Below are 14,717 nucleotides of genomic sequence, written 5' to 3' on the forward strand. Positions count from 1 at the left end.
CACTAATCCTATCATCTGCCTCTTGAAATCTAACATTGTAGGTTTCCATTGTTTTTTTTAATCTCTTCTACTGTGCCTTTCATTCCCATAAGTTCTGTGAGTTGATTTTTCCGACTTTTGATTTCTTCTTTTTGTTCATTCCTTGCCATCTTTATATCCTCCCTCAATTCATTGATTTGATATTTGATGAGGTTTTCCGTGTCTTTTTGTATATTCTTAATTAATTGCTTCAACTCCCGTATCTCATTTGAATTGTTGGTTTGTTCCTTTGACTGGACCATGTCTTCAGTTTTCTAGTGTGATTTGTTATTTTTTTGCTGGCGTCTAGGTATTTAATTACTTTAATTAGTTTATTCTGGAAATGTTTTCACTTCTTGTACCTAGGATTTTCTTGCTGGATGAATTTGTTTTCTGTCTTTTCTTTGACATTCAGTTCAGCTTTTTCCGGACCTCTAGCTTAGGTTTTGTTTAACCGAGGAGAATTTTTCAGTTCTTGTTTTCTTGTCTTGCCCTGCCTGTGTGTTGACTTTATCTCCCCACCCTTAGGAGGGTCTACTGATGTATTATAGACTCCAGCCGGACTTTCCCAGACCAAACTGGCCTCCTGTCAGGAAGAAAGAGTCACCTGCATCAGGTTTCCCTGAGAGTGAGACCCAGCAGGTTGAAAGATTTTCCTATGAATTCTCTGGACTTTGTGTTTTTCCTGTCCTGCCCAGTGTGTGGTGCTTGTCTACCTGCAGGTCTCACCAGCATAAGATGATGTGGCACCTTTAACTTTGGCAGACTGTCCCTGCTGGGGGCATGGTGGAGACAAAGAAGAGGTTGTAGACTGGTGTTAATGGCTTCAAATTACCAAGACCTGGTGTCTGAATTCTTTAAGGGAGGGATTTCAACTGAGTTAGACTTCATCTCTCCCCTGGGGAAGGCACAGGCTGCGTGCCTTGTTTCTGCCTAAGCCTGGGACATTTGCAGCCTGAGAATCCTGCCTCTTTATCCAAAGGCAGTCAAGCCTTTGTAGAAACACAGCCACAAAAACCTCTGTTTCTTTTTTTTTTTCTTTTTGCATCAGCCTTGCCTCCTTGGTGCCAGGGCAAAAATCAGTGACCTCTGCTTTGACCTGGTTCACCTGAGCTTGGGGCCAATTTTAATTGTTAGAATTTGTGAATTAATTCCACAATTGGCGTTTGGTTATGCTCAGCCCCTGCTGTTGGTAAAGTCTCTTTCCTTTCCCTTCTGGGAGGCAGCCTGTGGCAGAGGGGTCCCTCGGCTTTGGGAACTCATGGTTCTGGGAGGGTTCGCAGCCGGTCCAGCTGGTCCGGACTGTGGTACGCTTTGTGTCTGGTCTTTGAGGTGGCCCCAGGAGCTGTTCTGTACTGTTCATGGTTATTTGTAGCTGTTCTTCTCTCCATTACATCTTTTTTTGGGGGGGGGGGGGGGTATTTATTACCTTTATTTTAATGTAAGTTTTTTAAATTGTAAGTTTATGGGCTATAATTTTTTTCTTTATTAATTAAAAAATTAACAACAAACAAAAGTATTAACATATCATTCCATTCTACATATATAATCAGTAATTCTTAATATCATCTCATAGTTGCATATTCATCATTTCTTAGAACATTTGCCTCGATCTAGAAAAATAAATAAAAAGACAACAGAAAAAGAAATAAAATGATAACAGAAAAAAAAAAGATTATACATACCATACCCCTCACCCCTCACTTTCCTTTATCACTAGCATTTTAAACTAAATTTATTTTAACATTTGTTCCCCCTATTATTTATTTTTATTCTCTCCATTACATCTTGACTAACAAGGTGATATCTATTCAACGCCTAAGAACAACCTCCAGGATAACCTCTGGACTCTGGAATCTCTCAGCCATTGACACTTTATTTTGCCTCATAAACCTTCTCGACCCCTTTTCGTCGAGAAGGTTTTCTCAATCCCTTGATGCTGAGTCTCAGCTCATTCTAGGGTTTTTCTCAATCCTCTTATGCTGAGTCTCAGCTCATTCTAGGATTTCTGTCCCACTTTGCCAGGAAGGCCCAAACCCCTGAGAGTCATGTCCCACGTAGACAGGGGTAGGGCAGGAAACACTATGGATTTTTGAGTGTTGATCAAACCTGCCACTTTGCTGTACTCATTTATTAGCTCTAATAGTTTTGCTGTGGATTTTTCAGAGTTTTCATCATATAGTATCATATCATCTGTAAACGGTGAGAGTTGTACTTCTTCCTTTCCAATTTTGATGCCTTGTATTTCTTTTTCTTGTCTGATTGCTCTGGCTAGAACTTCCAACACAATGTTGAATAACTGTGTTGATAGTGGACGTCCTTGTGTTGTTCCTGATCTTAGGGAGAAAGTTTTCAGTTTTTCCCCATTGAGGATGATGTTAGCTGTGGGTTTTTCATATAGTCTCTTTGTCATGTTGAGAAAGTTCCCTTCTATTCTTATCTTTTGAAGTGTTTTCAATAAGAAAGAATGTTGAATTTTGTCAAAAACCTTTTCAGCATCAATTGAGATGATCATGTGGTTTTTCTCCTTAGATTTGTTGATATGATGTATTACATTAAGATTTTCTTATGTTGAACCATCCTTGCATACCTTGGATGAATCCTACTTGGTCATGGTGTATAATTCTTTTAATGTGTTGCTGGATTCGATTTTGCAAGAATTTTGTTGAGAATTTTTATATCTATATTCGTAAGAGAGATTGGTCTATAGTTTTCTTTTTCTGTAATATCTTTGTCTGGTTTTGGTATGAGGGTGATATTGGCTTCCCTTGTATATGTTGAATCACTTTTCTCCTGCTACTTTCAGAATTTTCTCCTTCTCGTTGGCGTCTTACAATCTGATTCATATGTTTCTTGGAGAGGGCCTTCCAGATTTATTTTGTTTGAAGTATTTTGGGCTTCTTCGATTTGCTGTTTGTAAAAACCATTTTTATTGACAATTCTTCATACACATACAATTCGTACATAGTGTACAATCAGTGGTTCACAATATCATCACATAGTTGTGTATTCATAACCATGATCACTTTTAGAACATTTGCATTACTGCAGAAAAAAGAAAAAGAAGAAAGAAAAAATTCATACATCTCATATCCCTAACCCCTCCCTCTCATTGACCACTAGTATTTCAATTTACCTAATTTATTTTATTCTTTACACCTCCTTTATTACTTATCTATTTTTGTACATATTTTTTTACTCATCTTGACTTGAATATTTATGTCTTTTATTAGGTGTGTAGAATTTTAAGCCATTGTCTCCTCGAATATTCTTCCTGGCCCTTTTCCCTTCTTTTCTACTTCTAGTACACCAGTGATGCCTATGCTTGTGCACTTTATCTCGTCTATCATTTCCCTGAGACTGTACATGTTGTCAGAATGCAACACACCAGAGATTGATCAGCTTTTAATAAGGGGTTTTATTTAGTTAAAATTTATAGTTCTTTCGAGGAAATTTCCTTTGATTCTGACAGCTTTAGCAAACTAAAACAGATTTTGGTACAAAGAAGTGGGATGCTGCTGCAGTTTGCAAATACCAAACATGTTGGGATTTTTTTTTTTTTAATGAATAAGGGGAAGATTTTGGAAGAAGTGTGAGGAGTTTGGTAGAGAAGGCCTGGTGTGCCTTCAAGAGACCTTGGTGTAAACGGAATCATTGCCAGTCTGAATAAAATGGGACAGAAAAGGGACAAATTGGAGTTTGCAGAGAGGGAATCATGGATGCTAAGGTCTGAAGCCAAGAAACCTCAGGCTAGGAGAGTGGACCCACTCATATATGTGGTGAGGGTGAGTTTGCCCCAGAAGCAGAGGGCGGGCCTTCTCTATCAAGAAGGGTTGTGCCACCCCAAGCTTTGGAGAGGGTAGAGTGTATAAACCAGGGATTGGGAGGAGTCTCGCTGCTGCCCCATTGTTCTGGAGGCGTTGAGCATGTGCCCCAGAGATGGCTGAGATCTGGGTGCTTTCCTGAAGCTAGGAGAGGGTGGACCTGAGAAAAAGGTGGCTTCCCCAAATGCCCTCCAAGATTACAACCACACCAGTGTTTGGAGAGAGCAAAACCACTATGTAGGCCCTTGGAAACTGTGGGACTGCCACTTTCTAAAGCCCTAAGGATAAATGAGTCTCAGACTTTGAAATCTAATGGAGTTTGTCCTGCAGGTTTTCAGAACTGTTTGGGTCCAGTGATTTCTGTCTTCCTTTCGATTTTTCCTGTGCTATTGAGAACTGTCAGTCTTTTAACTGCCACTCCTTTATATATTGGCAGCAGATAACTTGTTCTGAGTGTCCCAGGTCTAGAGCCAAAAGATAATTTTTGCCTTAGAACGGACCAGGCCTGTAGCTGACTTTGTGAGATTTTATACTGATTTTAACTTTATATTGTTACTGAAATAATTTAAGGCTTTTGTGATATTATAATGAAATGAATATATTTTGTATATGGAAAGATTTATTGCGTTGTATGTGGGAACTGATGATAGTTGCCAAGTTGAGGTTCATGTGTCAGGTTGTCCAGGTGATGATGCCCTGTTCTGTTTCAGTATGTGAAATTCATCTATGGCTGATTACATTTGTGGTTGGCTAAAGAGATGCTTTCCACAGTGGGTGAGGTTTAATTTGATTAGCTGGAGGCTTAAAAGAGAGAAGTCAGAAGAGAGCTCAGCAGCTCAACATACCTCATCTCAGAATTGGCAGCTCGGTCTAGACCGAGCTGCCCTAGATGTTTGGAGATGCAGAAAGAAATTACCCTGGGGAAAGCTGTTGAAACCTAGAAAGAAACCAGGAGAGAAGGCTAGCAAATGTCACCATATGCCTTCCCATGTGACAGAGAAACTCAGATGAAGGCTAGCTACTTTCCTCTGAAGAACTATACATTTTTTTTGTGTGCTTGGATTTTTTTTATTAATTAAAAAAAAAAATTACAAGAAAGAAACACAAACATTCCCAACACATACACTCAGCAATTCACAATATCATCACATAGTTCCATATTCATCATCATGATCATTTCCCAGAACATTTGCATCAATTCAGAAAAAGAAAGAAAAAGACAACAGAAAAATAAAACAAAAACAGAAAAAAAATTTTTTGCATACCATACCCCTTACCCCTCCCTTTCATTATCACTAGAATTTCAAGCTAAATTTATTTTAACATTTGTTCCCCCTATTATTTATTTTTATTCCATATGTTCTACTCATCTGTTGACAAGGTAAAGGGAGTATCTGACACAAGGTTTTCACAATCACACAGTCACATTGTGAAAGCTATATCATTATACAGTCATCATCAAGAAACGTGGCTACTGGAACACAGCTCCACACTTTCAGGCAGTTCCCTCCAGCTTCTCCATTACATCTTGAATAACAAGGTGATATCTACAAAATGCGTAGAAACTCCAGGATAACCTCTTGACTCTGGAATCTCTCAGCCATTGACACTTTGTTTCATTTCACTCTTCCCCCTTTTGTTTGAGAAGGTTTTCTCAATCTCTTGATGCTGGGTCTCATCTCATTCTAGAGTTTTTCTCAATTCCTTGATGCTGAATCTCAGTTCATTCTGGGATTTCTCTCCCACGTAGACAGGGGGAGGGTGGTAAGTTTGCTTGCTGTGTTGGCTGGAGAGAGAGGCCACATCTGAGCAACAAAAGAGGTTCTCTTGGGGGTGACTCTTAGGCCTAATTTTAAGTAGGCTTGACCTATCCCCTGTGGGGTTAAGTTTCATATGAACAACCCCAAGACTGGGGACTCAGCCTATAGCTTTGGTTGTCTGCACTGCTTGTGAGAATATCAAGAATTCAACTTGGGAAAGTTGAGTTTTCCCCCGTTCTCACCATTCCCCAAAGGGGACTTTGCAAATACTCTTCCATTCACTGATCAAATCATTCTGGGATTCATCAGGGCATCACCTGGACAAACCAACAAAATCTCATCTCCTATACAAAGTTCCATGTACTTAAGGTGTTCAACCAACTGTCTACATAAGTTATATTAGGAGATGCACTAGTCAAAGTATAAATTTATACCAAATAAACATTTTTTGCTTTAGTCTCACACATAAGTTGAAATTTTGAACTATTAATTACCATCTAATTTCAGTACACTGCAGTAATGACATTCTTTTGTTCTTCCTCATGCAAAAACGTTTTTTAAATTTGTACATTTAGTCACTATCGTTATACAGTCTAGGCATTCCTAGATTATACCATCTCAATCTTTATTGTCTTTGTGATTTCGTTTATGCCCCAGCCCTCCTCCCTCTATCATTCTCAAATGCAGCTTCATTCAGTGTTTTAACATAATTGTATTACAGTTAGGTAATATTGTGCTGTCCATTTCTGAGTTTTTGTTTTCAGTCCTGTTGCACAATCTGTATCCCTTCAGCTCCAATTACCCAATATCTTACCTTATTTCTATCTCCTGATGGTCTCTGTTACCAACGAAATATTCCAAGTTTATTCAGTTTATATCAGTGAGACCACACAGTATTTGTCTTTTTGTTTCTGGCTACTCACACTCAGCATAATGTCCTTAAGGTCCGTTCATGTTGTTACATACTTCATAACTTTATTCTGTCTTACAGCTGCATAATATTCCATCTTATGTAAATGCCACAGTTTGTTTAGCCAACTGTCTGTTGATGGACATTTTGGCTGTTTCCATCTCTTGGCAATTGTAAATAATGCTGCTATAAACATTGGTGTGGAAGTGTTCGTTTGTGTCTTTGCCCTTAAGTCCTTTGAGTAGAGACAGCATATGGATGGGTCCTGTTTTTTAATCCATTCTGCCATACTATGTCTTTGATTGGAGAGTTTAATCCATTAAAATTCAGTGTTATTACTGCATGGGTAGTACTTTCTTCTACTATTTTGCCTCTGGATTTTATATGTGATATCTAATTTTCCTTCTTTTTACCTTTACTTATAGTCTTCCTTCTACACTCTTCTCCACACCTCTCTCTTCTGTCTTCGTATCTGTCTCTAGTGTTCCCTTTAGTACTGGGGGTGGTGGTGGTGGTAATGATTTTACTTGCAGAGTTTGCTTAGAGAGAGGCCACATCTGAGCAAGAAAGAGGCTTTTTGGAAGTAATTCTTAGGCATAACTATAGGTAGGCTTAAGTTCTCCACTATAGAAATACACTTAACAAAATCAATCTTCAAGATCAAGGGAAGCCCTGCTTTTTTTTCTTCCTGCGCATTCTTGTCTGCCCAAGAGATGGTGCTCTTTGGTTACTTACTCATCCTTAGACGCTGTTTAATTGTGGTGCATGAAAGTGTCTGACTGAGCATAGCTGAAACTGCAGATCTCACTTCTCTGGCCAATATCTAACTCATTGTTAGGCTGTGAACCCCTCTGTACTTGGGGTGGAGAACTACCACAGCCACCCCCATCCCCTGTTATCCCCCTGGCAAGAATTGGGCCTTCTGCTGCTGCTTCCCTCAAGGGTGGAGGGTGGATGCCAAGAGCCATGGCTGAATTTGCATTTTCTGTCCCAGTTTTCTTAGTCCTGTCATCTTGCACTGACCTGGGTATTGAAAGGGCCCCTTCTGTCCCCCAAGGGGACAGTTGATTTGGACAGTTTCTGCCTGGCTACTTGCTGTTTTGGGGAAAGAAGTAGATTTTGCCATTTTCTTCCTAATCCTCCATTTTGGAAATTCCTCCTTGGTGCGCTTTTGTATTCTACCTTCCCCAGTGGCTTGCATCGTACCGTGGGTCCTTGTGGACTTTGGTCTCTGTGTGTAGATATAGATGGGGATCTTGTGGAAGATTTTATAGTCTTTGTCCCTGGTGAGAGGTGGGAGGGATCCTTGCTGCTGCTTCTTGGCACTTCCCAGAGTGAGGGGGTGGGGGAAGGGGACCAGCCAGTCAGGTATGGAAGTTTCCTATCTTCTGTTTTCTCTTTCTTCAATTCACTATTTGTAGGATCTTTCTCTAGTCTTTACATTCCCCCAGAGTTCTGAGCAGGGAAGATTTGTCCTTTTTTTTCACTGAATTTCTGGGGTTTTCAGTAAATGTCTTATGTTGACATGTTCCTATATAACAATTTTTAATTTGCTGTTGAATATGTTTAAGAAAAGTAATATTATGTTCTGTTCCTTTTTAACACTGATTTTGTTTTAATATAGGCAATTTTATATGATGACAAAGGAGAGTGTTTGGAGAGCATATTTCTTAAGCACTGTGAGGTATAATGTATTTATCTTATTTTTAAGTTATTGTTGAAATATAGCTAGTTTTTATTGAAATTAATTGTTTGTTAGACTCTTTGCTAAAAAACTTTTAGATATCGTTTCGTTTAATCTTTATAATAACCCTGTGATTTTTATAGATTAGGAGTATAGTACATAAAGATTGTGTCTTGTGCTCTTTCATAGAGTTATAGGGATTGATCTGAGATTCAGACCCAGGGAGTGATTTCCAGAGACCAGCTCTGCTACGTGGTATTGATAGACAGATATCCACAGTAGGATATATTTTTTGAAATTATCCCCATTACATATTTTCCCAAATATTTATCCTGTGGTTTGTCTCCTAAAAAGGATAAGAAAGGATATAAGACATATTTCAATAGAGAGAATAAGGATATTGTATTTCTGGGTTCATTTCTCACTTTCTGATGATTCCTAGCTAATCTAACTTCTCTGTATATAACTTCTGTTCTGTGAAATCTGCATTATATACAGATGTTACTGGATTGGTCTGAAGATGATAAATAACTTATATAAACTATCTAGCAATTAAGTACAGTGATTCTAAAAGTTTTAAACTGTATAGTCTTATTAGCATTGTGTTGAGTTTTGGTCAAGGTATTTACATGACGTTTTACATGACGTCAATAATGGGTGTGATGTTTTTATATTTATCAAAATAGGGTCTAGGAAAAGCACTGTCTTAGGAGATTTTCAGTTGGTGTTAACTGCAGTTGTTATTATTTCCTCTTGTAAATTATTTCATTAGTAAAAGATTAATCTGATGCAGATTTTATGTATCATCAAATTAAGTTGTTTTATTTTTTACGCTGCTGTCAAAGATATTGGTAAGTATTATGTTTTATTTATTAAATGTGATTGGAATGCCTTTTGGGAATATGATTGTTGAAGCAATTTAAATAATAGATAATATTTAATTTGTAATAATTATAAGTATGTATCTAATTTAGGTTCATTTATAAACATATATAATGGATAGTTAATAGCTCTCATTTATTAAAAAAAATATTGCATTTAGTTATATGGATTCTAAATCAAATCCTTGAGAGAAGGTATTTTTTCCTTGCCGTCTTTGTCTCCCTAGCATGTAACAGAGGGCCTCATGTGGGTCCCCAGTATGTAAAATTAAATGAAAAATTAGTGATTTTTTAAATTGAATTATTACCCTTTTTTGTGTTGAAGCTAACAAGTATATAATAACAAATAATACATTTAGTTATTGATTTATGCATTCCATAATTATTTACTGAACACCCATTATGTCTTGGTTAGTGCCAATAGCTTACAGTAGCAAATAGATAATAATGTAATTAGATGTATATAGTTTTGACATTTGTTCTTTAAAATTTAGGTGAAACCTGGAGATGACTTAGAAAGTGATCGCTATTTAATTACAGTTGAGGAAGTTAAAGTTTCTGGAAGCATAGCTTTTAAACAGGACACCATTAAAGAAGCACCAGAGTTAAATTCAAGGAAGTTTGTAGGCTCCGGCGGGTCCCTTGGATGTCAGCCTGCTGGTTTAAAAAGGAAGTTTACTGTAAGTTTCTCTGTTAAAAATAATAAATCAATATATATGAAATAATTTTTAGGAACATTAAATTTTTTAACCCCCTATTTATTATTTATTCAATGTACAAACATTCTTACCGTATGATCCTTCCATTCTTGTTATATAATCAATAACTCACAGTCTCATCACATAGTTGCATATTCATCATCATGATCATTTCTTAGAACATTTGCATCAATTCAGAAAAAGAAATAAAAAGAAAACAGAAAAAAATTCACACAGACCATACCCCTTACCCCTCCATTTCATTGATCACTAGCATTTCAATCTCCTAAATTTATTTTAACATTTGTTCCCCCTATTATTTGTTTATTTTTAATCCATATGTTTTACTTATCTGTTAATAAGGTCAATAAAAGGAGCATCAGACACAAGCACACAGTCACATTGTGAAAGCTATATCATTATACAATCATGTTCAAGAAACATGGCTACTGGAACACAGCTCTACATTTTCAGGCAGTTCCCTCCAGCCTCTCCATTACACTTTAGCTAAAAAGGTGGTATCTATTTAATGCATAAGAATAACCTCCAGGATGACCTCTCGACTCTGTTTGGAATCTCTCAGCCATTGCGCTTTATTTTGTCTCATTTCACTCTTCCCCCTTTTGGTCAAGAAGGTTTTCTCAATCCCTTGATGCTGAGTCCCAGCTCAGTCTAGAATTTCTGTCCCACGTTGCCAGGAAGGTCCACATCCCTGGGAGTCATGTCCCTCGTGGAGAGGGGGAGGGCAGTGAGTTTGCTTGCTGTGTTGGCTGATAGAGAGAGAGGCCACATTTGAGCAACAAAAGAGGTTCTCTTGAGGGTGACTCTTAGGCCTAATTTTAAGTAGGCTTAGCCTATCCTTTGTGGGGTTAAGTTTCATATGAACAAACCCCCAGATTGAGGGCTCTGCCTATTGCTTTGGTTGTTCCCACTGCTTGTGAGAATATCAAGAATTTTCTACTTGGGAAATTGAGTTTTTGCCCTTTCTCGGCATTCCCCCAAGGGGGCTTTGCAAATACTTTTTTATTCACTGTTCATATCACTCTGGGATTTATTGGGGCATCACTCTGGACAAACCTACAAAATCTCATGCCCTACTCAAGGTTCCGTGTTCTTATGGTGTTCAATTAAGCTGTCCACATAAGTTATATTAGGAAATGCACTAGTCAAAATATAAATTTTTTACCAAATAAATATTTTTTGCTTTAGTCTCACACCTAAGTTAAGGTTTTAACATATGAATTACCATCTATTTTCAACACCTTACAGTATTGACATTCCTTTGTTCTTCCTCATGCAAAACATTTTAAAATTTGTACATTTAGTTATTATCATTATACACTCTAGACATTCCTGGATTATTCCATCTCAGTCTTTATCATCTATCTTTCCTTCTGATTTCATTTGTGTCCCCAGGCCTCCTCCCTCTATCATTCTCACATTCAGTAGAAGCATTAAATTTTGAATCTATTTTACTTTATCATTAAAGTGGTATTTCATAAGTATGCTTAAGATAGAAAGGAAATAAACCCTAAAAGAATCTTTTTTCAAAAAATATTTTTATGATAAACCTTAACAAATAAGCATACAAACATTCCTAAAAAAATCTTGACACAAATGAATGTTTACATTTTGACTTTTAATAGTTTTTAAATCTTAATCATTTCTTTACCTTAGGCAAAGTACACATATTCTCATATTCTTTTTTGGGGGCTGTTAATTTCATGTTTTTTGAATAGGTAACGGTAAGCTAACAGTTGTTTTACTATTTTTAGGGTTTTCAAGGACCACGTCAAGTGTCAAAGAAAACAGTTACCATTGAAAATCGTCAATCAGCTGCATCACTTGAGGCTAAGAACCCTGATCCTACTTTTCTTTCTGCATTCTACACCATACCTCCTTTATTTTCTACTACTGGCAAGAAAGATACAAAAACTATGCCAGTAGACCCTGAGAACATCGTATCTTATAAGAATAGAAAGCGAAATGGCATACCTTTATCTTCAGTTGTGTCTACTCCATCCTTCAAGGTTAACCCAGAAAATTACTTTTCCTGTCCTGTAAGTAAGCACTCAGACTCTTTACTGACCAGTGAGTCCATGAAAATCGATCATTTGGCATCTCACTGCTTAGGAATTTCACAGAACATTAGGAGCAAAGCACAGATATTAGCTCTTCTGAAGTCCAAGCCAACTAGTACCTGTGAGGAGCCAGAGTCAGAGATTACAGAACATTTTCCTCAGATGCAGCCACAGAGAAGTTTAAAAATTCCTGTTAAACCAGAGTGCTTAATTGAACAGGAAGAGTGTGCTGAGGTGAAGTGCACAGGAAGCTTACAATACCAGCATAAATCAGAAAACATCATGAGAACTGAAAGCCGGTGGGCCATGTATTTATCCTCACAGTGTTCTCCTGCACCCTCTTCTAACGTCGGTGAAAGTGATAAAGAAAGGATACTCAAGGCCCAGGGAGAAAATGTAAATTTAAATTTGAAAGACATTTTGGCACCAAAAAAGATGCAGTATTTTGAAACATGGGCTGGAAGGGGCAAAGAGTATAATGAAGACAAGCAAGTAGATAAAAAATCCCGAGATCAAGATGTGAATTTTGAAATTCCTTTATTCTGTGAAAGCAACAGCCTTCCACTTACCTGTACTAGTGCAAAACATGATGGCTTATTATCAGAATCTGCTATTCAAGAAAATAATAAAACTTTTAATCAAAGTGACCATGTATGCATAAAAAAACCAATTCTCATTAGAGAAAATTCTCAAGAGGTAAATATATGTGAAACATCAGAAAAAGAATATAAACAGCTAGTGTCTTCTCTGCCACAGTGGGAACATCTACAAATTGGATCTTCTCTGAGTAACAATTCTAGGATCTTTGAAGACAATACAGACATGTTTTCTAAAAGTAGTACTGATAATGAAGTTATTAATGGAATTCATGAACCTATGAGTAATGTAACACAACCGTTTTTGGAGGTAACTTTTAATCTAAACAATTTTGAGACCAGTGATACTGAGGAGGAATCACAGGAAAGCAACGAAATTTCTCAGAAGTCAGTGTGTTTGGTAAAGGAAATTTTAATTAATGATGGCAGTTCATGTGTTCAAAAGAGATGTGATGATATGAGCTGTGAAGAAATTGTCAGTGAACATTTGCCTCTCTTACCGTCTATGGATGGCAAACCGACAGAGACATTTCCTGTTAAAGAGGGTCTGTCTTCAAAGCTTTGTGCTGAAACTTGTGCGAATTTTGGTATGGGACTTTGTGAAGGTGAAAACACTGGAAAAGAAATAGAAAAGGAAGATGACACATTAAGCAGTTTTGACTCATCTTTAGAGTGCCCTGATGTAATATATTTAGATAATAATGAATATACTAATAAATCTATCCAAAAAGTCAGACCTTACTATGATTTTGCTTCTCTCCCAAATAAATTCAAAGGGACAAAAACAAATTTAGATGTTCCATATTTGTTAAACATAGCTTCTAATCAGATACCTGAAAACAGAAATCTATCTTCAGAAGATTCTCAGCCTCAGTCTTTTACTTTGGGAAGTGACTTGGACAAAAATGAAGAACAGGTTTTACCATCAACTTCTAGCAGTGACAACAGTATCCAGCCTTTAAATACCAATCAGGATCATTCCAAGTGTATTGCACTTGATAAATCAAATACTCAAGTTGCTAATTCTTTGTTTTACTCTCCGGAAAAAAAGCAGTCTATTTCGAGAGAAACAGAAGCACACATTTCTGAATCTGAAGATTTGGAAAGAATTGGAAGTTTACCGTATGATCATATTGAGCTGAAAATGGTCAGAGAATGCAGACAGTATCAGAATGATCCTACAAATTCTTCTAACATTTCTGTTTTAAGGTCATTATCTGAGCACAGTACAGCTTTAGAAAGCTTGGAAATATTGAAAAAGAAAAATACTGCTTTTAAACAAGAAACCCAGCAGACATATGGGCCAGACAGCAGTTCTGAAGGTTAGAATGACATGTCTGTTTTGGATTGTTCTCTTTATAGCTCAGAGAATGAGAAGATATTTACTTCTGGAGACTCCATTAAGCACTTACATAGTATTTAAATAGGTAATAGATGCATATGATAAAATTAATTCTAATAGGATAGTGTAGTGAAAAGTTGTCTCGTACCATAGTCCCTCAGTATACTCAGAATTAGCTAGTCTCTTGTATATCCTTCCAGAAATACTCTATGTACATATGTAAGTATATAAAAGCACATATAGGCATATATGCGTGTATATATGTTTATTTATTTTTGTGTTTGTGTGTCTGTATATGTTCTGTCTCTATGTATGGCTCTGTCTGTCTGTCTATCTATCTATCTGTCTATGTAGCTGTATAGTTCTGTTTTGCGTTTTTTTTTAACTATTTTTTTCCTAAAATAGTTAAATATCATTTTGAAAGCCAGAATTTCTCACAACATTAATTCCTTTGTTATGTTACTTTCTGTGTGATTTAATCAATTAACATCTGTGAATAGTTTAAGAACTATACAGTGATAAATATTGGGTAGAAAAATTTTAAAACTATCAGGCCAAAGAAACTATGAATAGTGAAGATCAGCAAAATACTCACAGAAAGTGGACCTTCATGTGAAATTCAAAAAACATGATTTTGGGCAGGCCATGGTGGCTTAGCAGGCAGAGTTCTCACCCACCATTCTGGAGACCAGGATTCCATTCCCGGTGCCTGCCCCTGCAAAAAATAAAAAGAAAAAAAAAGCATGATTTTGATAGGGGTCTCAAAAAAATGCAATTGTATACTTTATTAAATCAATTTGTGACTAAAAAGTAAAACTCAATTTGAATAGAGAGGGTGTTTTAAATTGAAACTGTGACAATATAATGAAAATTTTAGAGCATAGAAATATTACAATGTCACATGTATAAATTAACAAAAAGTA

At 36.8% G+C, this 14,717-nt stretch overlaps 1 protein-coding gene across 12 annotated transcripts in view; it reads left to right on the forward strand.

Moving 5' to 3' along the window:
- Window positions 1–14,717, forward strand: part of ZGRF1 (zinc finger GRF-type containing 1) — a 250,677-nt gene that overhangs the window by 22,744 nt on the left and 213,216 nt on the right. For 11 of the 12 annotated variants that reach the window (XM_077142504.1, XM_077142512.1, XM_077142513.1 and 8 more), the window contains 3 exons: window positions 8,137–8,196; window positions 9,572–9,757; window positions 11,551–13,774. In XM_077142504.1, the coding sequence (XP_076998619.1) occupies window positions 8,137–8,196; window positions 9,572–9,757; window positions 11,551–13,774 (2,470 nt within the window). The remainder of the gene's footprint in view (window positions 1–8,136; window positions 8,197–9,571; window positions 9,758–11,550; window positions 13,775–14,717) is intronic. The other variant, XM_077142510.1, reaches the window with a different exon arrangement.

The sequence above is a fragment of the Tamandua tetradactyla genome, chromosome 24 (genome assembly GCF_023851605.1).
Source record: "Tamandua tetradactyla isolate mTamTet1 chromosome 24, mTamTet1.pri, whole genome shotgun sequence".
In the NCBI taxonomy this organism is placed as follows: Eukaryota; Metazoa; Chordata; class Mammalia; order Pilosa; family Myrmecophagidae; genus Tamandua; species Tamandua tetradactyla.